We start from the raw sequence: 24,364 nt of genomic DNA, 5'->3' as shown, positions 1-24,364 counted from the left end.
CGCGCACACCGTTGCGACGTTGATCGCCGCTGGATACGGTCGGAAAACGATCAGGTGGTCGAAGGAGACGAGGACGCAACTAGCGGAGTAAGATAATCGAACGGACCGAGAGGAAGAGATACGGAGAGAGGTCTCCCACGCCACGAACCTCGACGGGGCAATCGAAGACGAATTAACGTTGCGTGATGCGCGTTGATTTGGCTCGATAGCGAAACAACGGACACGATTACGTACATCCGATCGACGATGCGGAGAGGTGCGCGCACGGAGGTTACCGCTGAACCTCGAGGCTCGGCTGCGTGTCCTCGCGACGCGATGTGCCGCGCACGAAACGCCACGGAAACGCCAGGGAAACGCCACGGTGCTCGAGCAGCCTCTGCGTTTAACCGGCGTGTCGATCGTGCCAATTTACTCTTCGCTCCGACGTGCTTTCTCTCCCGTGAACCCGTTCTGAGGGTTTTACTCGCCAACGAGAGAAGAGGAATCCGAGACGAGAGTCGAAACGCGGACAGAGGTGTTGTTCGCTGGAAGAAGGAATCGCCGTGGAGCTACCCGTGATCGGGCTTCTCTATAGCATCATCGTCGTCGTCCTCGTTGGCATCGAACATTCCGCTCGAACTACAACGGTCAATTAAGTACGTACGAGCATCGAGAGGAGAATAAACGTAGGGTGAAAATCGCTCGAAACGCAAAAAGAAAACTTGATTTTTTCGCGTGCGGAGAGATTCGCGCGAGCAAGCAAACTCAGCGGCGAGTTCGAGAGTTCGACACCGGAGATCGTCCGAGAGCGAGGAGAGTCCATGTCGAGCGACGCTCGTGGGCCCGTGAATTATCGGGTTCCTGTTAGTTGCGTGCCGAGTCTCGCACACCTCGGGCGAACGGCTCGTCTCCTCGCGACAAGACAATTGCCGCGCTTCCTGATATAGTTTGCCGCCTTTCCAACTGTAACGAGCGGAAATTCTCGAACCGCGCCGCTCTTTCCTCCTCACGAAAGCCCTCGCGTTCCCGTTCTCGTTCTCGTTCTCGTTCTCGTTCGCGCTCGGCTCGATCGTTTTATCGGCGAATCGCGGCTGTTCGCGCGACTCGCTTGTAACGGATTTGGCAACGCGATGCCGAGCGAAAATCGCCGCCGGGGATAAACGCTTTAATTTAATTAAGTTTTTTCGAATTTACGGCCGGATAATTACGGGGCAGCGCATCCTCGTTCGTGCACGGTTCGCCTCTTGTCGAGACGCTTTACAACGCACCGAGCAAATAAATTAACCCCGAATACGGGAGTGGAGCTGGTCGAACGAGGGACCAGCCAAACGCGGGAATAATATTTCGATTTGAGAGAAATAACCGAGGTCTAATCTGTTATTCCCCCTCCGAGCGTGACGCAGCTCCCCTCGCGCGTTTACCAACGATACGTGACAGCTTATTTCCCAAAAGAAATGCCACGATGCTCCCCTCTGTAGCGCGTTCGCTGCCTGCCCGCTAATAAAGTTACGTTCGACTTCATTTGCCTGTTACCTTGCCACTCGCTCGAATTAGACGGAAAAACGGAGAAACGAAGAACTCGCCCTGTTAGCGTGGCACATTTTCTTGGCGCGTGTGTACCAGCATACCGAGGTTGCAAAGGGAGAGGGTGGACGAAGATTCGGAGAATACGTATCTCGGCCGCATCGACGCGCGAGACAACTCGACTCCGCTTTGCTTCACTCGCTCGCTTCCTAGCCAAGCTACAATAGGATCGATATCCCGCTGGGGGATAAACCCCGTAATCCCCTGGCATCTGTAGACCACCTGCAGTCGAGCGTTTCGTCACGGACTCGTCGTCGTGCATTTTCCTCAGTGACACCCAAATCGAAGTCGATTCCAAATATTTAGACAAGCCTAACCGCGAAACGATGCCTATTGTCGTCGATCGATCCGATTGACTTTGACGTTTGCCTTTTTCAAATATCCTTCGGAATTCTCTAATGTGTCGTGCACCGAAAGACCAGTTCGATCGCGATCGATCACTACTAAAGTCAAGAGGTCTTTCTCGTGTGAGTAAACCGGTCGTTGAAAAGTCGAAGAAAAACATCAGCCCGGCTCGTCCGACTACCGGACCTTTTCTGACGACAGGGATGAAATCGCGATGAATCGCAACGAGTCGCGGGAATTTCGTCGGTCGACCCAACTTCTCGTAGCCGAGTTCGATCCGCAAGGCGAGGACGGGAAACGAAGAATCTCGTTAGATCGGACTTAAGCGACATTCGAGCTAGGGGCCTGGAGAAGGGCCGTCTGCCCGGAGAGTGGCGTGCCACCCAACCAAGAACCACGGGACAAAAGAAAACCGAATCCTCGAAGGGCGAAATACGAGCCGGCGCTGCTTCCTCTCTCTCTCTTTGTCCCTTTCTCGCTTTCTTCGCGGTTCGCGCGTTCCTCTCGGACAGAGGCAGCTCTATTCGCTCGCTCGTTCGTTCGTTCGCGTACACGACCTACCGCGCGACGTTCGCTAATCTCGCCAACGAATATAAGCATGTAGCTCGATCGTTGAAAGATCGAGAGCAGAAAGATCTTGACATCGAATCGAAGAGAACGCACAGAAGATTGAATTTCGACGGGAGCATCGGGAAAATTTTGCCGCGATCGGAGGAGAACGTGCAGCGGGGACTTTGCTATCGGGGATGGCGAATACACCCCAGGCCCCGTATCCCCGGCACGGTCGTTGGCAGCGCATTGGCAAATTAATTCGATGAATTAATAGGCGCTTCGGCGAGCGCGCAGCGCAGCACGCCGGCAACGAGCGGCCAATTCGGAGGCACGGGCTGCCCGAGCCAGCTACCGCACTGTTCCGGAGCCACCCACGCGAAACGATGCCCTGTGGTTCGCACCTACGTGCAACCGCGCGTACCTACGCTACCGCCGCTTTTCGAGAGCCAATCGATACCGGTGCCATCCTCGCCACCGCCATTTTATTTCGCGGCAAGCCCTTTTTTACCCCTACTGCCGCCGCCGCCGCCACCGCCACCGACACCACCGCCAAACCTCGACCGCGGCAATTTTTAGACGGAAACGGAATCTAACGATCGCTTCGACCATCGCCCTCCGACTCTCTCCCTCCACTTCCCTTCGCGATCCCACTTTTTCCCAACGATAACTGCGTTTCGTCCAACGCGGAACGATGGATTCGTTCAGAAACACGTCTCTCTTCCGACGTCCGCCGTTGAGTGAAAGAGACGAAACGTGCAGCGTTCAGAGTCGTGGAAAAAGCGCGAGGAAAAGCTGAAAGGCGAAGAAAAGGAGAGGGTGAGAAGGAGGAGACGAAGGTGGAGAAGGACGGTCCGCGGCAGGCAGCGTAATCTAAACGAGCGATCGGGATCCGATCGAGATCTGATAATCGAGTTGTTGGCACCTGTGGCAGCGGACATAATTAATGTCGGCTAGGTGCTACCGGCTGCCCCTCTCCCCGTCCTAGTCCCGCTCGTTAATTCCCGGCGGGACATTACCGAGCAAATTAGGCGAGCCAAGTCTCCTTCTCTCGCTCGTTTCTCCGTCATCGTCGGCGACGCGCGCGCTTTTGCCTTTTCTTCGTTCCCTCGTTGACTTCGTTAGACACGCACACTGGTACGCGTTTTTCGCCGGCTTTCGGTCCCGAAACGCGCGGAATGAAGTGGCCAAGGATCGGTCAGGAAGTGGGCGTTCCACCGCGTCGACTTGCGAGAGCCAGTAGAAAAGGAAGAAGAAGAGGGACAAAAACGAGAGCAAAAAACAAGAATGAGAACGAGTAAAGTGAAAAGAGAAAAATACGCTATACGGCTATCATCGTCTACGTTGCTCTTTCTCTTTTACAGATTTTTCCCTCTTCCTCTCTCTCTCTCTCTCTCTCTTTCTCGATTTTGTACTCTTTCGCCTCGCCTTCGTCGTTTCCACGAGGATAATCGACGATTCGACGCGTTCGCTGATCTCGAACGTTCGTCTCGAACCGTACTAGCAGATTGTTGTTAAAAGCGTGCGCGACTAGCGTTAAGGAATGAAAAGTAAAAGGAAAAAGGGCGAGTTCGAGGTGCGATACGGTCGAAGGATACGATAGGATAGGAAAAACTCGGTGAAGAAGGTTCGGCGGTGTTTCTTGTCCCGGACAAGCAAAGTCGTCTCTCTCTCTATGGCTGGAGAAGAGGGTGAGCGTCCGAGCAGAGCCGTTAATGTTTTGTGTATTCAAATAAAGAGCGTCGATGCGCGCATTCGCACGCAACCGGCCTCGACCTGTGTCGGCCAGAGTCGAGCCGACTCGTTCAACGGTTAATGGCTTTATAATGCCTTCGTTTCGCATTAAAACGCCACAACGGTGCTCGCCTCCGATTCGCGGCGATATGTATGCCGCCTCCTCTTGCCAGAAAGATTTCTCGCCCGGACGCCTTTCTTTTCCGCACCTCTCGAACGGACAGATCGACCGACGATAATCTCTCGTGCTAGTCGAGTCACTTTCTTCGGCGATCCCGTGGATTCAAATTTCCAAGGCGCGTCGTCGAGAGGTTCGAGGGACAAATCCGGCGCTTTGTCCGGCCATCCTACGATCCCCGTTACTCGGTTAACCGAGGGAATTGAAATCGCCTATCCTGTGGAATCCGTCGGATTCCCTCTCGATGACCGCGCGTGCCGCCAGTATCTCGGCGATCTGGCGACCATCTCTCGACGAACCAGGAAACCAGCTTCGTTCGAGGAAAAATTCCGTTTTCACCGGAAGGGAGGAGTTGAACGGTACAACTCGTGTGTCATTACCGAGGCGACGGATCGATACTTCGGTAGACGCGGTGCTGCGTGGCAATTCGTCGTTGCCACGCTTTGGAGCGAAGAAACCGGGTCCGGATGGAGATAGGAGCGGAACGAATAAGTAGCTGCTGGTAGTTGATAGTTGGTAGTTGCTGCTGTAGGCTTGGTACAAGAGTTTATTAGGGTTTATTTACAAGGGAACAGCTTGCACAGCGATATTTTATGCATTTTCACAACACAAGCATCAACGATATAACGCTCTATGCTAACGCTAATCGCCGATACCGGCGACAATGAATCGTCGCTTAAGCTATTTTGCGTGGAAAAGACGCAGAGCGCGTTCTTTTCGGACACGAACGCGCAACGTTCCGCTCTGCGTTTCTCCACGTCGAGTACGGATTTGGAACATAAATAACGATAACGATAACGATAAGTCGTGATACGAAATATACAACTTATGTTACACGAACGAAGTCGATATTACCTAGGTCTCGTGAATTCGTACGTATATATGTATAGCTATATACAGTAAAGGTCGTCATACGATTGATCGCTTAAGAATGCACATACGTGCGGCCAGGGGATCCAACAACGACCGTACCGTATATACAGTGCTTCGTCTTCGTCTTCGTCTTCGTCTTCGTTTTCGTCTACGTCTTCGTCTTCTTCTTCTTCTTCCTCTTCTTTTTCTTCCGCTTCTTCCCGTTACGTTGCTCCGATCGAAAACGCAAATTCTGCGACGACGTGGTTGTTGCCAGTGACGATTCCCGGTGAGGATCAGACACACGGAAAGAACGACGAGAAGCGTGGCAGCGGGTCTCGTGCGGGGAGAAGTCGAGTGGTCCCGAGGTCGTGGAAGAGCGCGCGCGCGCGCGAGATACGGCGGCGCCGAGAGGAAGACGTCGACTACGACGGCGACATATCCTGGGCGTCTCTTCCGAGACTGTCTGTCGGAGAAGGTGTCGCTCTACGCGAGGGCGAGGGAGAGAGCGATGGCCCGACCGGGGTGGAGGACTTGGGGGCGGTGGCCAGGTGGTACGGGGAGAAACGATGGTGCGCCAGAGCCAAGGCCGATGGATAGAGAGGTCGAGGTGCCGCTGGCCCCGTGCTCGGACTCTGCGTGCTAGACCCTGCCAGCTGCTGTTGTTGTTGTTGTTGTTGTTGCTGCTGTTGCTGGTGATGCGCGGCCGCGAACAGCGTCGGCCCGATCGACGAAGCCCACCACAGATGGCTGAGCTGTTGCTGTTGTTGTTGCTGCTGCTGTTGCTGCTGATGGCTGGTGCCGGCGGACGAGGCGCCGGGATAGACGAGAGCAGCGGGCCCGATCAGCTGAGCGTACGGGCTGACCGCGACCGCCGCCGCGGCCCGAAGCAGCATCTGCGATCGCGCTGCCCACGCCGTCTTCTCGTCCAGGTTGAGGTTAGCCACCGCTCCGGCCTGAAGTTGATCCATCTCGAACGGAAGCCGATGGGAAAACCTCAGCGATTGCTGTTCGGCCAGCATCGACTCCATCGTCTCCCTGAAAGGGAAGCTGCTCGATTACGCGCGTATTCGCTCTCGCGGCGATTAGAGTTCGTCGCGCCGCGTCCGTAAACACGTTCCTAAGATTTACCTCTCGAAATCGGTTAGACGAGACGAGTCCCGAAACCCCTTAGCGAACGGATTGCTGTCGATCTTGAGCTTCGTGATCTGAAACAGAAAAGTCAATCTTGGTCGTCGATTTTAGTCAGCCGCCGTCGATTTCCCCATCTCGTTACCACGGACTACGACGACTTTTCTCCAATCGGAAGTTACGTCATCGCCGGCCGCCAACGACGCGTATCGGAAAACGGTCGACCGTTTCGAAACGGTTCGTTCCATCGATCGAGAATCAACGGCTCGTAAAATTAGAAGAAGCCGGGAAAAAGGACGCGGCGTTGCATTCCAGATAGGAGAAGGGACAGAACCGGTGAACGAAGGATCACGGTGACAGCGAGAACGAGACGCGGTCATTCGGGTTCGCGATCTTTCGAAATTCGCTGGAGAAAGTTGGCAACTAGAAATCTACCCCAACTGGTCTTCGCGAGGGCAGCGTTCGGCCGTTTCGCGTTACCGCCGCCGTTCGGCCACCCACGATGCGGACGGAGCAGGTGGCATCGGTCAAAGTCGAATTAGCTCGGGGTGACGAGATTCTTCCCGTCTAACGCTTCCGTAAACCCTCGACGGACGAAAGCTTCCTCTTTCCCGCACCTCTGTCGTATCCAAATACCGAAACGATCGGTCGCGTTCGAAAAAGGAAAACGGTATGATTTCGCGGGGCGGCCGACTTGCTTTTTCGCTTTCGACGAAAAAAACCGTCCTTCGACTCGTCCTCGTTCGTTTCTCTCCGAAAATCCCTCGGAAGGGAAGGTCGAGATGGAAAGGTTGGAAGAGAGAGAGAGAGAGAGAGAGAGGCGGGATCTAAGAGAGAGCAAGCATCCGCGCGTGTTTGTGAGCGAGAGAGAGAGAGAGAGAAATAGAGAGGGAAAGAGAGAGAGGGTCGGGAACTAGAGTCGGTGTCGAGTGGGTGGTCCAATTACCCTACGGTTTCGCGCTCAGGAGCAGCACGTGCAGCCTGGTAATAAGACTCTTTCGTTCAAAGCCGAGGCTAAGCCGCGCTAAGCCCGGAGCTGCCTCGGTTTTAGTTACGATTCCGCTGACATCATTAGCCAAACATCTGGCCCACCTCCGCCGTCAGCGTCGTCCTCGTCGTCTAGCTACTTACTTGGACCGCGCGCGTCGTTCCGCTTCGGTCTCCGCGCGGCGTCGTTCTCTTTCGGCTGTGTTCGTTTTACGATCAGCCGGGCAGCTATAGTTCACTCGCCTCGCGACCATACGCCTATCTTTGAAATCGACCAGCGCGGCCGCTACTTTGCGCGAACCGTTCGCTTTGATATCGTGCAGCTCCTTTTGCCGGATTCGAACCGGTGACGGACTGGACTCGCCGCCACGCGTCTATCGCGTCGGCGGTCTCGCGACGAGCACCGATTAATTTAGCAACTCGACGCGCACGCGGCTACGCCTTCTCCTTTCAGGCAAATCGAGAGGCGCGCGCCGCGCGGCCACCGCTTTTCGCCTGCGTCCGTCTATCGACACCGACACCGAACGCCAGTTTCCAAGGAATGCGAGGCCACGATGATTTCGCGCTTTATCCGGATGAAAAACGAAATTCGCTGATCGATCGTACGCGCGGCTATCCCGGCGAACGGTGATCAAGTTATACGATTTCACTGACACGATCCGACCAAACGGTTGGACCACTTCCCAGACCGATTTACAGCGTCCACGGTGGACGCGCGGCGAGTGCTACGCCATGATATATTTCCTCGCTCTCTCGATGCCAAACCATCGTCGGAACGTATAAATCGTAGCAGCCAGCGGCGCACCCTCCTGCCAGATATTTTACTCTATATCGGCCGGGATAGCGGGAATCGCGAAAAAAATACCGGAGATTTTTGTCGTCGCCGGTATCGGTCGATGCGCGAGCGAAGGTCGTTGCCCCCTGGTTTCGTCGGATCGCCGTGCGATTCTGCAGGACCGACTCGCGAATTCGCCGCTGCCAACGACGGGCCGACGCGATCGACGATGCACGAAACAAAGTCCACGGCGATCCGTCACGCGATATTCGCGAGCGTAAACCTCGTACTCGGCTGGGCTAAGGAAGGAAAGAAAGGGGCGCGGTTTTCATGACACGAAGTACATAATTTTCAACGAAAGCTGAACAAAGGCGCGGTTCGATCGTAGTCGGTAGCTCGAGGACCGATCGAACAACGTTTGTTCATCGAACGACAGGTAGCCAATTACGTCCAGCTGCGAAGCGCCGATGAAAATTGAGAGAGAATTTGCGAACGCGGTGAACGGGCTTGCGTTGCTCTCTGTTGGGACCGATCGGTTCTTCGGACTCGGGGGAGTTTCGACCGTTTCCATTCACGAAAGCGCTAGTCCGCTAGAGCCGAAAGAACGCGATTCGATCTGCTAACGCCAGCATGGATCGATCGTTCAAACATATGAATTTTTTCGCGTTTCGACCGAAGAGAAAGAGAGGCAAAGAAAGAGAGAGGTAGAGGAGTATTCCCTCGCTACATGGTCCGATTCTGCTTCGGTCGCTCCCTCCACAGAAGCTCCGCAAAATGAAGCCGTAGGTAATTGAAAGGGATGCTTTCGCACCCGGTCCGCTACTAATAATAGATTTAATAGAGACGCGCTCATCGAAGAAGGGGTCCCGCGCTCGCTCGGCTTGGAAGCTCGACGCGCACCACGACCGCTATTTAGTGCCGGTTGCGCGCTGTCATGCTCCCTAAACTTACTCTTTCTTTCGCTCTCTCTCTCTCTCTCTCTGGCTCTTTCTTTCTGTTCCTGGCGTTCTCTATCTTCTTCACGGCGCGGCGTCTCGTCGAGAATTCGCGTTGTCGCGAACAAACTTCGCGAACGAAACGAAATGTTCGTGGTTTGGCGTTCGACGCGCGCACGACGAAATCGAAGCGTGGCCGTGTGTGTCCCGGTGGCCGTAAGTAAGTACACGCGTGTGTGCCAACCGACCAGCCGCCAACGCGTACAGCCGCCGTGTGTGGTTTCCAGAGGGGCCTCCTCCTCTTCCTCTCTGCCGCCTCTGTCTCATTTGAACGCGATTATTTATGTTTTCTTTCGTTCGTGCATGCCGACGCCGACGCCTGCAGCCACTAAAACCATCGACTGCTTCTTCTTCTTCTTCTTCTTCTTCTTCTTCTTCCTCTTCTTCCTCTTCTTCCTCCTCCTCCTTCTTCCCTTTCTTTTCTTTCATCTCCTCTTCATCTCCTTCGCTGTTTCCTCCTCTTCTCCACCTTCTTCTGCTTCTGCTTTTGCACCCGCTCTACCTTGTTCCGCGACGCGCTCGGTCCCGTCTTCTTTTTACGTTAGCGCGTCCTTACTTCTCGCTTCGTTCCCTTTCCTTCTTCGTTTCGTTTCTTTCCGCGTCTTCGCTTTTTTCACGGTTTTTCTCGGAATTCACGAAACGTGAAACGACTTAGCAGGCAGTTGCCCGTCGTTTCAGCGTCGAGCAGCTAATTAGCCAAAGTATAGAGGCACAAGGTATAAAAAGATAGCGACGCGCGATTTATTACCACGAGAATTTTCCACTGCGATGATCGCGATCACGATTACTCCGCAATTATTACGAGGCACCGCGTTGAAACCGCGTTTATCTTAAAACACCTTCCGGCGATACGTCGTTGTTTTTCTCCATTATCTCTACAAACTCCGAAATCGTTAAACGAAACACGACGAATACGTTTAACTAGCGTCTCTCTTCGAGTCCTACTCCCCGGTAGAGTTTCTTACGCTGCCGACGAACGTTATCTCTCGAGCCAACGTCGTTATCTTCGTCCTAACATCCAACGAAATCGGAGAACCGCAGCCGATTCGAACCGATAATTCCAATGGTGCCCGAGCAAGGAAAGCTTCGAACAGTGCGTGGAACGTGGCAGCCTGCCCGTAGCTATACGGTAGTAAGTATTTACATACTTATGTATCTACGCATCTATTCCAGAAGCGTAAACGTCGACTTTGGATAACGACGGCCCGTCCACGACGACCACCACGAGCGGGACGATTAGGAGCGGAACAGAAGATGGGTCGCGGAGAGCGGGGAGGCCGAGTCCCGAGCGAAAGAGAAGAGGCAGCGAACGAGAGAAGGCGAGGAGACATCAGCTGGCGATAAGGAGCCGGCAGAACGGATGGAGAGGAATACCAACGGCGAGCGTGGCCAGAGGGAAGAAGAACGGCAGTTAGGTTATGAATTATGACGCGTGCGAGCGAGAAAGACGAATCGAGTCGGTGTTAGAGGTCGTTACGAGAAAGAGTCGGCTCGGAAAGACAAGAGGAAGACAAAAACCGTCCGCAACGATACGTAGTTCGTACACGGGAAGTGGCTGGCAGGGAAAAAAAAGTTGGTCCCTGCTAAACGAGCCTACCCCTCGACGATGACGAGCACGAGAAGAGCAACGGAGCCAGCGAACAAGACGAAAGACAACACGGAGAGCACGATAACGACGACCGACCGACCGACCGATGGGAGAGCCGCGAACCGCGACGAATCAATTTCGAGACAGCGCGGCGCGACGGCCGGCTAAACGAGCCAATGTCTCTACGCCACGGAAATCCTCTTGTCCTCGCTCCACCGCTTCGCTTTTTTTCTCGTAACACGCGATCGGAAGTATCGAGCGGCGATCGCGACCGCGAATCTCCGCCTTCGCTTTTGCCTTCGTCGTTGCGGCTGAGACGGTGAAGAGCGCGCTCGAACACGGTGATAACGACCAGAAGCGAGGACAAAGGACGCCGGAGATAGGAAAAAGAGAGTTACGAAGAAGAGCGTGCGAGGCCGAGGAGAACAGTGGGAACGGACGTTGGAAATTGGACGTAGGAGGGGGAAGGGGTCGGAAGGAAAGGAAAGGAAAGGAAAGGAAAGGGAAGGAGAGCCGGGTCGAGGTAATTGCCGGGGCATCTCTTCGCACCTCATCATCGTCATCAACGGCTCCGACGTTCTCGTGGTTGTCGCGGACGACGAGGGTGGGTCGTCCAACGCGGACCACCCGTTAGCGCTTTGAAGCCGCTCGATTGCCTCGGTTTCCTCCTTCTCTCTCTTCGTCGAAACGACCGCAGCTCTCGCGGATCTTGCACTTTTCTCCCTTTATTAGAGGCAAACCACGCGGAGATGCTCGAATCTAAGTAATCGCAGAACGTACGGTTTGCGACTTTGCTCCGTCTTTCGTCTGGCGCGTTGTTCGAAGGCCGCGTTGCTCCGACAACTACGACGACGATAACGACAACGATGATTCTGGTTAGTTTGGAAGGAACAGAAACAGGCGGAGGATTCCGATCGTGTCGTTCGAAGAGAAATGGAAGAGGAGAGAATAGACGTCGCGCGTCTCTCCTGGCTCGAAAATCGGATCTCGCGTCGTGCCGCGGGCATCGCGACGCCCGTGGAATGCGAACGACCGCGAGTCAGACCACACACCAGGCGGTCGCTGCTAAACGACTATCGTAAAATACGATTGCGCTGTCGCCCTTCTCGCGCTCCGAACCAAGGAATCCGTAGTTGGACGCGCGCAAGAAGAATCGTCGCGAGGTTAAATGTACGACCGGGCTTCGGCTAAGTCGTCGCGTTCCAACGCGAACGTCCGCTAACAATTCAAAGCGGAAAACCACCGCCTGGAGTCACTGGAACGTCCCGCGCTCACCGTTAATTTAAATGTCGCGCAGGCAAGTCGAAAATTCGCGATGGCGACCGAATCCGCTGACTGCGAGAAGAAAATGTGGCAGCCCGGGGGTACGACAATTTGTACGTTTCAATCGGTGGAGAGGAAACGATTATCCGAAGCGAAGGGCCGAGCGACGAGCAGGCGAAAGAGAAAAAGAGCGAGAGAAAGAGAGAGAGAGAGAGAGAGAGAAAGAGAGAGAGCACCGTTCCCGGGGGCACGTGGAAGACGCGCGATGCGTCACGGCGTGGCGCGGCGTAGCGCGGCAGGGCAGATCTCGACCGACGCGTCGAGAATCGCGTGAGAAAAAAGCGAAAAGGGCCAAGGAGAGAAAGCAAGGATAAAAAAGGGAAAAAAGGAGGAGAAAGGGAACTGGGGAAGGAAGGTGGAACGAATAAAAGCGTGTAACGGTAGCGAGAAACAAAGCGAGACTTACGAGTTGATTCTGATAGGCGGTGACAGCGGTGAATATCGCCTCTGGGAATATGAAGGTCTTGTGAGGTTCCTTTTCGAGGTCTGTTATCGGCTTGGCGGTGCCCGACTCCGGTCGCTTCACCAGGTGAATCCTCGGTTGATATTTGTGCATCGAGTTCAACACCAGCTGGAAATCGTTACGAGTCGGTCAGAAGATTCGCAGCGCGTGGTATCTTTATCGACGCGTTTGAAAATAAACGATCGTACCGCGTTTAAATCGAACGAGAGTCTGTTACCACTACCATCGCGTAATCTTCGCGAACGTTGCGTCTCACCCCCCCTCGACTGGCATCGATTCGACCGTATTCGGTGCACCGATTCGTCGCGTTTCTCGAGTTCGCCCCCGGTCCGTCCCGTTCTTCGTCTCTCGACCTTCTTCGATTCGTCTATCGCCTCGGGAAACGATAGATGGACGATACGAGAGGATCTCGACGGGAGAAAAAGCGTATGAATTAGGAGCACTTTGCTGGTCTCGAACGTTCCCCGCTTACCATTCAAAAGAATCACTTTGCCTTCGTCCGGCACCGTGTAACATCCTGAATACAAAATGAGTACCGTGAAGAACCGTAGCCACGATCGGGGTTCCTATTTACGTCAGTCATCCGATGAATTAAGGAGTCCGCTGCTGGCTGCCGCTGCCGCTGCCGCTGTCGTTGTCGGAGAGAAATCGAATACCAGGCCACGATACTGCCACGAACCCACCGACCGAAGCGACGCGTTAGATGCGTTCTCGTTCTCCCGCGAATCGGACGAAACGAATCGAAACGAATCGCAAACGAAAACAAATACTGATCGATCGAACTACGAGCTTGGGCTTGCCGCAAAGCTACTCACGTGGCCGTGCCTATCCATGTCGTTGTTGGTAAGCTTCACTTTTTCGAACGAGACGACTTGCTTTCGAAGCTGCTCGCCCGTAAAAGGTGAGTCCGGGTGCACGTAGAGACGAGCGGGCGCCGGAGGATCGGCCTTCCCAGCTACCAGCCAAGAGCTCCTGTGATACGCGTATCGATACCTCTTGTTATCCACAGGAACGATGTCCATCAGAACCGCGTATCGACTATCCGCCTTCAATCCGTTGAACGACACTCTGCACGTTGGAAACATTCTCCTGCGAAATAAACGATAGCTGAGCAAGAGACAGATAGAGATAGAGAGAGAGAGAGAGAGAGAGAGAAAGAGAGAGGATTATCGGTGGTCGAAAACCGTCCACGCCGATTTCAGGGTTAACGCGCCAACACCGAAGCGGACACCGAGGTGGTGGCAGGTTCGCTGGGTACCAGAAGAACCAGCAGGCAGAGGGGGCGGAGGGTCAGAATCGAGGGGGCAGAGGATGAAGCCTGGCGTGAATGTTTTGCCTCGGAGGCCAAACATTAATACCGTGTCGGGCCCCCCGCTGCTCGACCACTAAAACGCGGGGACACCCGCCGATCTTATCTACGTCTTCTCCTCGGTCCTTGTCGACTCGGTATGCATTCATCCCGCCAGCGCCACGAGCGTGAGTAATGCTTTTATTTATCAACCCGTCCTTTGTTAATGAATTGAACTCGCCTCGCGAGAGAAGCTAGCCTCTTCGATTCCACCTTCTGCCTACCCCCTGTACACGACCTCCTCACCCACGATCGAACCTCTAACCCCCGACTTCCTCTCATCCCGGGACGTCGCTTTTCCTTACCAGACCCGCTCCCACGCCCTCCACCCTGTTTCTCGCGTCGATCGAAACCACGGCGACGATTCTTTCGTCGACGGGTCGCCGTCGTCGTTAAAACTTCTCGAAAAGCTTGGCAAATTTCCTCCTTCGGAAACGTTCACGCCCACTTGGCGAACGCGACACCCGAGCTGCTGCTTGGAAACGCCGGTGCCGCGCTTCGAAGACAGGGGTCTAAGGACACGGTCGTGCGAGAAGGGAGAATTTTCTGGCCGAGAGGAACGAAGGGGAAGGTCTCTCGAGCTTTGTCCTTTAAGTCTCTGCAAATAACGGGAAACGAGGGAGAGAGGGTAAGGACCGGGATACGACGTAGAAGGCGGAGGCAGAGGCGGAGGCGGAAGCGGTGGCAAAGGCGGAGGAGGCAAAGGCGGAGGCAGAGGCGGAGGCAGAGACAGAGACGGAGACAGAGACAGAGGAGCGGAGGCGAAGGCGGTGGAGGGTGGCGTGGTAGAAAGTCGAACGGGTGAGGGACGATAAGTTGACGCGGGTGGAGGGTGCGACGAGCAACATCGCGGCGCAGATCTAATTACCAACGCGCGAGTAAACGCGCAGTAGGGTAGTGGAACCCCTTTGGGAGTCAGCGAACAACGAGAAGGAGCGGGAGCAGCAACAGCAGCAGCACGGATGTTGCCGTCGTGGCGGGCAATTAGGCGCGCGTCCGCCGCGTCGCGTCGCTCTCGTCCTTTCTCCGGTATTCGCCTCCCTCCCCATCGTCCTCTTCTTCTCTCGTCGTCTCTCGATAACGTCGTCTCGACGTTTGCCGACTGTTCGATCGCGTTCTTCGTCCAATTTTACACGCCCGCCAGTTCGTCACGTACCGTAGATCGGCGATAATCGTAATCGGGGGAAACCATTTAATCAAGACCGCTTACACGCCGCGCCCGACATCGTCTTTACGCGAATATTTGAATTGGTTTTCCGTTCGTCTTCTCCAGAGAGACGCAAATCGGGAACCTTACCTGCCAGTTTTCGTGATGATCATCTCGGTGCCTAGTTCGTTGAATTTATCCCATAAGTCTTTCGTCTCGAGGTGACACACCACGTGCCTAAGCTCTTCGCAGTTGGACCGTTCCTGAAGGAGAGGATTCACGGGTGAAGCTGCTTTGCCGCTGGTGCTTCCGGCGTCATCCGTCTCTGGATCGTCTTCCGCGACGATCGCCTCCTGAATCGGTGGAGCGCCGCGGACCACTCCAGAAACGCTCGGTTCCCTTTCTGAAAAGCACGCGAGGGATAATGAAGATGTAGGTTTAAAGTTTGCCACGGATCGAAAGAGAGAATGAAATTACCGCGACAATCGGAAAGGGAAAACCGATCGAATCGTTTGTCGATGAAAGAAACGCATGTAGATCGAGATACCGTGCACGGGTCGAGCTAATAAAAAGGCGTTAGCTACGACGACGGATAATTGATTAATCGGTTGCATCGTGGCTATCGGCAACAGGCATATAGAAACCTCGACTCGGATGCGGATAATCTCGCGCCTCTCCCTCCGTGTACATGGAAAGGTTCCCAGCTGCAGCGTGGGTCACGAACAACCACGAACACGTTTTGCGGCTAAAGCAGGCACCGCGAAAGAAAATTGCCGTTATCCCAAGTAGTAATTCGTAGCTAATGTCTTGCGTCGCGATGCGACGAGGTGGGGTAAGGCGCGGAGTGATGCGAACCGCCACGAGGCATCCACCGTCTGTTGTTGCGAGAATCGTGTTCCGCGACACAATGACACTCATTCTCTCGATAATTAGTAGTCGTCTCGATCGTCGGTTTCGCAGTTGCGTAAACGCAATCACGCGACCCACTCGATCGGTCGACCGAATTCTCGAGCCGCGCGTCGCAACCATCCAACATATCGGCGAACCAGCCAACCATCTATACCACGAATAACCCGAAAGCGACAGCAGATCGCAATCTACCGCGCGCGCGTTCCTATAATTAATCGATAGTTTGCGATTTTCAAGGATCGTTCGTTCCGTGTTTTGCACGACGCCGATAGGCTCTAGACCGGTGTAATCGAACGCGCGCGGTTCATTCTCCCACTTTTTCTCTCTTCCTCTCTTCGTCTCCCTCGGCATTCGTTAGAGCGTCTTCCCGGCCGAGACAATAACGACGCCGCGGTAGCGGCTGCTAAAGGATAATTATCCACTTACGACGGAGGTTACTTTAGTTTAACGTTATTATCCCGACCAATGCCGACCAAGTGGCAGCGGTTCGTGAAATTACAATCTTTCCGGCCAAGGTAAAACGGCGACGAACGCTCTTGTTTGCCCTCGCGCACAGATACCTCTCTCTCGCATCGGTTTTCAATTTGTCTCTTGCCGATTGCAATTTCGGAAATTGGATAGCGTGCCATCGCCTAAAACGGCGCGCGTAAACGCGTTCGATCCCGAGGGGTCGTTCGATCGCAAACCGCTCGTTACGACCAAGCTGCAGGACGTCCGAAATTCGTTAGGTCGCGGCCGGGCGATGAAATTCTCCCGCGAGTCGAGTTTTTTCAACGATAGCCGCCATCGAACGCGGCTCTCCCGCCATTTCCTCCATCTTTGGAACAACCGTGCAGAGTTAAGGACACTCGCTCGTCCAAGAGCTTTCGAGAGGCAAGAAACGTCTGATAAAATAGAAGAAACCCCCCGCGGGCGAGTGTTCGCGAAATCCGTTCCGAACGATTCGCGATGCAACGAGAGAAACGCGTTCGCGAGTGTTTCACTCGTTCGGACGTTTTTTCCAATCGATCGAACGACGACCGAACGCAAATCAAATCGAGTTTCACCGACTAACAAACAATTCCTCTCGATCGGCCGGACGATTAACTTCCGACACTCGATAAATTCGAGTTATCGCGAATAAATTAACAATAAACACTATCCGCTCTGCCAACTATTTTCGCAGCAGATTTTCTACGTCGATAACTTTACAACCGTGTATTTCACTTAACGCGGCACGCTTAAAAATTACTTTCGCTCATTAAGCTGATTCTCCTCGCTCTCAAGGGAGAGAAAAACCAATCGTTGCGTCTCTTGCTCCCCTCTCTCTCTGTCTATTTTCTTTTTCCCTCTCTCCCGCTCATACTTGCCCGGTTTTTGCAAATCAACGAGTTTCTTTATCGTAGCATCGCGAAGGAACGAGCGAGCGAGCTTGACGCGACAAAAATCAACGACACTTCCGGCGTGGCAGGGATCGGGAGGGTCGTTCGAGTCGCAGGGAAAGCCGGTGATTTTCCACCGTGGTCGCGACAACGACGATCCGACATTCCCAGGCTAAAGTCGGAGCGGCACTCGAGTTGCACGCAGGGCAAAAAGAAGCGACATGAGGGCACGAGGGCAGCGACGATGGCGGAAGTGGCGTAGGCGGTAGCGAAGGTGTCGTCGCGCGAAACGCGAATAACTGTTTAAACGGGAATTTTCGCGAGGCCGTAGCGGCTAATTGGCCGGTCAGAGAAGGTTGGCGCGATGTGTGGTCTGTCATCCGCGTATTTTTATTCGACACGGCGAACGGCGGTGTTAAACGACTGACGAAACGGATGACGAGTCGCCAGAACGGTTCGTGGCTGCGCGTCTGCCGACTGAGCACGAGTTTCGTTCGAGTTTACGAGCGACCTCGTCAAGTGAGTTACGGTTGCGAGTGCACGGCGCACCAGTGCCGCCGGATCAAAGACGCAAAGGAGGACAGATTGAAACGCGTCCCACTGCTAATGTCCTCCCACGAGATCTACGAGAACTTCAGCTCTTCCCGCCTTCTTCTTCGTTCGCGCGTCACGCGCTTCTCGCCTCGCTTTCCACCACGTCGTTTTAGGCTCGGTCCAGACGAGCCACGTTTTACCGTACGACACCGTTGCGGTAGCGTTGGTAGAACGGAGAAACCAGGTATTTGTTTCAAAGTCGTCTGCTTCGCGAGAGAAGGATACGTGCACACGTATCTCCTTGTCCTTTCAACTCGTTGCCGCTGCAGCGATTTGTCGCAAACCGCTGGCTAACATCGAGCTTTAAACTTGCCTCGCGACTCGCGACCCAGACACTTCTCTTTCCATATTTCTACGTTACGCCGCGTGTCCACGATTTTCTTCGCGGATCGCCGATTCCGTATTCCGCCGGCTATTTTTAATCGATCGCACCGTTCGATTCGATCAAGGTGCGGAGTCTCGAAATCGATCGCGCTGTCTTTCTTTGTCCTTCGTTACGAAAGCTCTCGCGATCAACGTGACGCGATTGCTCAACAAACAACCAAGTTCGCGTATCGACAACGATAATCGACGGGTTTTCCTCTCTTATCGGTCGTTCGGTTGTCGCGAATCCACGAAATCTACAAATTGCTCTCTGGTCTTCTCGATTATCGAAAACGCGAGTCACGATAGGAGATCTCATCGAAAAGCGAGCTATCGCGACAGCGTTCGATTCTCGGTGTTTCTTCAAAAACTCGCGTATCTTGGTTTTCTCGAGTGTAGCCAGCCTGTTACGCGCTATCTGATCGAGAGAGAGAAAGAGAGAGAGAGAGAAAAAGAGAGGAAGAGAGAAAGAGACTCAGGGCAATCGATCAATCTGTCGACAGGTAATTAAAAGAAGCATTTTGTTTGTTCGCGAAACATAAATTAATCTGGTTGTGACGAAGTACGCGCTCTTTGGATCACGTCCGACGGAATTCCCACGCGACCTTCTATCCTTCGAAACTCTCGTTTCTATCGCAACGCGAAGCAATTTCGTCACCCGACAGACAAGTTTTCTCCTCGTATTTTGCAAACAACGTGGTTCACACACGCGGACTCGCCTCGAGACAGCGCCAACGGAACACCGAAACGATTCGGCAAGATCGACTCCGCGTCACCGACAGCCTGTCAGTTAACATGGTCGCTAAACAACTCGAATCAACGACGCGACGTCGATCGAAACGAAAATCACCGTCATTTCTCCGTGCTTTCTAGCTTTGCCTCTGACTACAACTACGCACAACGATCAAAAGGTTTTAGTCGAGCAACGACGTGCGATGCAATATTCCGGCTGAACGAACCGTATCGCCTCGTTTCGCCGACCGTATCGTCCGTTCGTTTCGAACGGACCACGTGCTTGCGAACCGATCGTCGATGGATTACAGGGTAGATCGACACGCAGAGACACAGTATACGTCTTGAATCGTTAACGCGTGCTATAAAATGCGCCGGAATCGTCTCCAACACCGTATTCCCTGTAAATTATCGTAATTGACATCTTTTGCGTTTGTCCGACTAAAAATCATCCGCGCGGCGGTGGAACGCGATAATCGTTCTCCCTTATCGATATCGCTTATCACTTATCATCTATCGTGGCAAGAAATCTCGTTTGTCGCGAACTTGGGACACAAAGAGCACCGATTCTTGGAAAGAGAAAAGAAAAAGAAAGAACACGGGAAAATAGAGTGCGATGTCGTAACTACCGGCGCAACGGTAGCCCTGGCGATTGCCCGAACGGTAAACCGATTCAAGTGGGCGTCCACCAAATCGCAGATGATTCGACGCGTATAAAGCGTCTATCGGCCGCGTGATTTTCGTTCCGAGGTTCGACGTTTACGCGTCACAGACGACGAGTCGTCTGGTTCCCATCTGGAAATCGATCGTTGACTTTCGTTGTCGGATGCGTTTGGTCGTGAAGAGACGACAAAATCCGGACGATCGTCGTGGATCAAGGCTGGCGTTCACCGAGCGAGGGCTACGGGGGTCCAAGTAGGCGTTCAAGCAGGCATGCAAGCTCGTTGCTCGAGCAAGTCACTGATTACTTTTTTACGGATGACGTTCGCATACGTCGGCGACAACGGTCTATCGTTCGTCGCTCGATAAGCGGCATCGTATCGTTCGTCTCGTTACTTTGCAAAACGAAACGCTTTCAAACGGTCGAACGAAATTCATACGCCAACGGACATGAAGGAACACGCTACCTCGGAAACGCGAGTCTCCGAGAGGCATAATTCGTCGCCGGTTAACGAGTCACGAGGTTCCTGAGTTTGGGATTAGCGATTTATTCGAACTAGGTGGCTGGCGAACATGAAAGGAGAAGGAGGGGAAGGAGGAGGAGGAAGAGGAGGAGAGTATTCGCGCGTGTCCAACACACGTGCACGCACACGAGAGTTTGGTCGATTCATCGCACCGTTTACCCAAGTTTATTTGGGAACGACGGTCCGTTTCCGTGGGTGAATTGCACCGTGGCCAACCGTAAATTTCGACCGCGTAGAATCTTCGTGGGCGATTATTCGCCGCGGGCGTCCAAGATACGCGATGATGAAACCAAACACCGTCGAGTCTCGTTCGGACGTCTGGCTGAGCAAAGCAGCCACGATCGTTTCCAGAATTCCGATGAGACACCTCACCTGGCTGCGCGAAACGGCCGTTTCTCGCCTGGCGAATTAACGCGCGCCCGGGCACAAACCCGGCTACATGCCGGTTCATTCACAATCTTCGCCGCTAAATAATTCATTAACCACGCACCAGTGCGCCGTCGTTCTCTACTTTGCTTGTCTTTTTCTTATCTCCCCGCTTTCTCTCCTTCCTTCCCTCTTACTTTGCCACTCTCTGCCTCTCTGCCACGATAGGTAACCTTTCAAAAATAACGCCCTTCGCGATTAAGACAAACGCTACTTGTCTCGACGGCGATCGTAGTCGTGGTCAGCAACGTGGTCGCCGTTCTCGCTCGCGTTCGTCGCAGGTTGCTCGAAGAAACCGGCAACAACCAAACGGCCACGAATAACCGATAACCGATAGCCGATAACCAACGATCGATAGGATCGCTGTTTCGTCGGTCGCCTTTTTTTGCTCGCTGAGAAAAAAGACGGAGAACCGTGGTTTCATTATTAACGTACATATGTACATGGAACGCGAAGAAAAACGATTTTATTGCCCGAACCAAAGCTTAGAAAAAACTGCGGTGAGTGGCTCGACCCGATAACGCGCGACAGCTACGATCGGATTTCTACGTCGAGAATGAGGAAGGAAAGAGCTCACCGTGTTGATGCAATTTCCCTCCGCCGACGGCCTGTTGCTGCAACTGCCGATTATGATGAGGTTGTTGCAGCTGAGGCTGAGTTTGTTGCTGAACCGACTGCTGTTGCTGTTGCTGCTGCTGCTGCTGCTGCTGCAATGGCGAGGTCTGCGATTGCTGTTGCGTCTGTTGTTGCTGCTGTTGTTGCTGCTGCTGCTGCCTAGAATCTCGGGCCATGATGGCCGCGATGCTAAAGTCGGTGGCGCATTGGCGATTCGAGTTGCAGTTGTTGTTGAGATTGTTCAAGAGGCTGCTGTTGGGCGAAGGGCTGGAACTCTCGTCGCCGTCGTCGCGCGTGCAGCCGGGTGACAAACCGGTGGAAACCGCGGAGGCGGCGGCACCCTCGGTCTGCATTTTTCTTCCAAGAAACAGATGTCGAGATTCCTCGTCGTCCTCCTCGCTGCCGGCACCGCAGCCGCCTCCTCCTCCTCCGCCTCCGCCTCCACCGCCGCAGCCGCCACCGCCACTGCCACCGCCACCTCCACCACCGAACGAAGACAGCGTCAATCCGTTTCTCTTCCTGCCGCTGAGACCTCGCGACTCCAGCAACATCACCTCACGCTCTGCGTCTCGAACCTCGCTCGTCTGTCAACTATTATCGAGAGAAGATCGGTCTTTGGCTCGCTCCGGAAACAGTCGTTACCTGCCCGCCGATCCACCCAACAGAAATTTTCCACATCCTCCCGGGCGGCGATGCGACGATCGCGTCGCCTCGCCTGCGTCCCAGCGATCGAACGTTCGAATCTTCCGATCGAGCGCCAACAATCGACGATCGTTTTTGACGGAGAGAAACCGCGCCTCGCGAGGGTCGTCGACTCGCGCGACTCGGTGCTCGCGGACCGGGGTTAAGTCGATCGTCGAAGTGCGCGACGAGGCGCGCGCATCGCCACGGTCACCAGGATGCGTCGAGTCTCCAGGTGTGAAAAACGGCGGGCAAACTGTTCCGACACACTCTTCGCGGAACGACAACAACAACAACAACGACGACGACGACGACAACGACAACGACGATAATGACGACGACGACGACGACAATGACGACGACGACGACGACGACGACGATGACGACGACGACGACACTAGCCCGTACAGGCGAGGAGAAGAGAAGTGGAGGGCGATTCTAGTTTGGATTTCGATCGGAGTAGAACGTGTCGCTTGATATCGACGACTTGTATCGAATCTCGGAGCGTGGAGAACGCGGTCGAGTCGAGCGGAGAGCGCGGACAGAGCAAGAAACGAGAGAGCGACCGGTTGCCCGACAGACTGACCCGCGCCACCGGCGGCCGGCTTCTCGTTTCGGCCCCCACCCCCGGCGCTTCGCGGCTCGCTCGAGCTCGATCGTCCGCGACGCGCGCGGCGAGACACGGGGTAGCGGGAGAGAACGCGCGCCACTCGACTCTCTCGGGGTGTGAGACGACGATGGGGCGGCCTGTTCAACAGGGAGAAAAGGCGACCCTAGCTCGGTAGGCGGTTCCCTCGAGCCAAGCTCCGCCCGAGCGATCAGCACCCGGCTCCGCCCGTAGTCTCTCTCCTCCTAGGAATTCGCCGAGAGGTTCGCGACCACCTTATTAACGCTTCCGTCCTTCTTCTTCGTGTCGAGCTGGACGCGCGCGCGCGCGATCGCCAACCGGCAGCCAGCTGTCTTTCCACGCGCGTACACCCGCGAACCGCGTTTTCTCTTCTTCTCGCGCGCTCTCTCCGCTCCTCCGCTTCCCCTTTCGACGCTTTCCCTTCCTTTCCCTTGGTTCCCGCGTCGTTGAAACGTTACCGATCGCGTTACCAGCCTCCTCGTGGCGGCGATCGTCACGAGTATAGTACCCACGCCGGTGATGCCAACGGTGCTCGTAATGGTCCTCTGGTAGAGTCGTTTGTAGCGGTGATAGTAGGATCCTATGTAGCTACGACGATGGAGGCAGCAGCGACGGTGGCGGTGGCTGCGATGGTGGTGGTGGTAGTGGTGGTGGTGATGGTGGTGGTGGTGATGGTGGTGGTGGCGGCGGTGGCGGTGGTGGTGGGTGGCGGATCCAGCGGCGGCGGCGGCGGCGGCGGCGACAGCGACAGAGATGGTGGTGGTCGTCGCGAACCGTACCTACGTGCCTCCCTCCTCTTTTGCGGTTCTTCGTTGTTCCTCTTACCTCGACCGATCGTTCCTCCTCGTTCAGCAGCCGAGCCGCTTCGTTCGATCGTCCTCTTTTCTCCCGTCCAGGTTGGTACTTTCGGCACGGTCGGCCTCCCGTTTCTCCTCGAGCTCCGAATGCCCTCTCGCGCGAGCTCCGTGCGGACGAGTAAGCGAGGAGGGTGGTACGGCATTATGGTTCGGTACGCGGCATCTAGCCACAACAGCTGCCATTTTTTCTTACGAGAGGGGGCAATTGCTGACAGGGACCACCGTTTTCCTCTCTTCGTTCTGCCATTCCCCGTTCCCTCTCTTTCCGCCACCGCTCTTCTTCTCCCTTTCTCTCCTCCCCCCCGTGGCTCCCTAGTTCTTTGCGCGGTTCCGTCGAGTCGTGCAATTTATCGTTTTACTGGCGGAGCTTTAAACGCGAGCGACCGGTAACGCCGGTGGGTGGTTAGCTGCTCCTCGGAGCTCGCTAACCGCGGCAACCTAGCCGGCTGGTTGGGTACACCGTTCGTCCTTCCACGGTCCTGTGAACGACGATTCTACACGGGGTCGATCGCCGATGGGCGGAAGCGCGACGTTTCGTCTCGCCTTGGAAAACTCATCCGTAATTCGCCTGCTATCCCTGCGGCGACATGTCGCACGTTCCTACTCGAAGCGCGAAGAAAGCTGCCTCGTCGATACCCAACTATCGCGACAATGCTGTCGAATATCGAGTAAACGAATAAGACGAGGATCGGTGCGAGAAGCGCGCGGCTAACGAAGACGCGGCGCGTTTGAAAATAAGAAGCTGCTCCAAAAGAACGAAGCTACGCTCCGGGTGGTGGGAAGGGAGCAGATTGCTCCGGATATTATTATAATAAAGCAGGAAATTGCCTTGCGCGCTAAATACGTAGGTAGCGATACGTGTATCGCGCGCGATATCATCGGCGGATTATTGTAATTATACGGTTTAACGTGTAGAAAAAACGGGCCGCGATATCATTACGAGTTAGAAATTTCACGCGATTCAATTCCGTTATTATCCGCGAAAGATAAATATTATAATTCTGGAACAAACCGCGGCAACGGTGAGGTGGTGCCA

At 54.6% G+C, this 24,364-nt stretch overlaps 1 protein-coding gene across 2 annotated transcripts; it reads right to left on the bottom strand.

Annotated features, from left to right (window-relative positions):
- Positions 1 to 4,893: 4,893 nt before the first annotated feature.
- On the bottom strand, positions 4,894 to 22,495 carry LOC132912703 (T-box protein H15-like). Of its 2 annotated transcripts, none has more exons than XM_060970365.1 (6): positions 21,125 to 22,495; positions 15,129 to 15,381; positions 13,299 to 13,572; positions 12,427 to 12,591; positions 6,353 to 6,429; positions 4,894 to 6,271 (listed from the first exon to the last, which is right to left on the bottom strand). In XM_060970365.1, the coding sequence occupies exons 1-6, from the start codon at positions 21,711 to 21,713 to the stop codon at positions 5,647 to 5,649; spliced, it is 1,983 nt and encodes a 660-aa protein (XP_060826348.1). In that variant the 5' UTR covers positions 21,714 to 22,495; the 3' UTR covers positions 4,894 to 5,646. The 2 variants fall into 2 exon arrangements, with proteins under 2 accessions (XP_060826348.1, XP_060826349.1); XM_060970366.1 differs by having other exon boundaries at positions 4,894 to 6,259; positions 21,125 to 22,494.
- Between the last annotated feature and the right edge of the window lie 1,869 nt (positions 22,496 to 24,364).

Source organism: Bombus pascuorum, chromosome 12 (genome assembly GCF_905332965.1).
Source record: "Bombus pascuorum chromosome 12, iyBomPasc1.1, whole genome shotgun sequence".
NCBI classification, from domain to species: domain Eukaryota; kingdom Metazoa; phylum Arthropoda; class Insecta; order Hymenoptera; family Apidae; genus Bombus; species Bombus pascuorum.
This window is presented reverse-complemented; position numbering and strand designations above follow the sequence as displayed.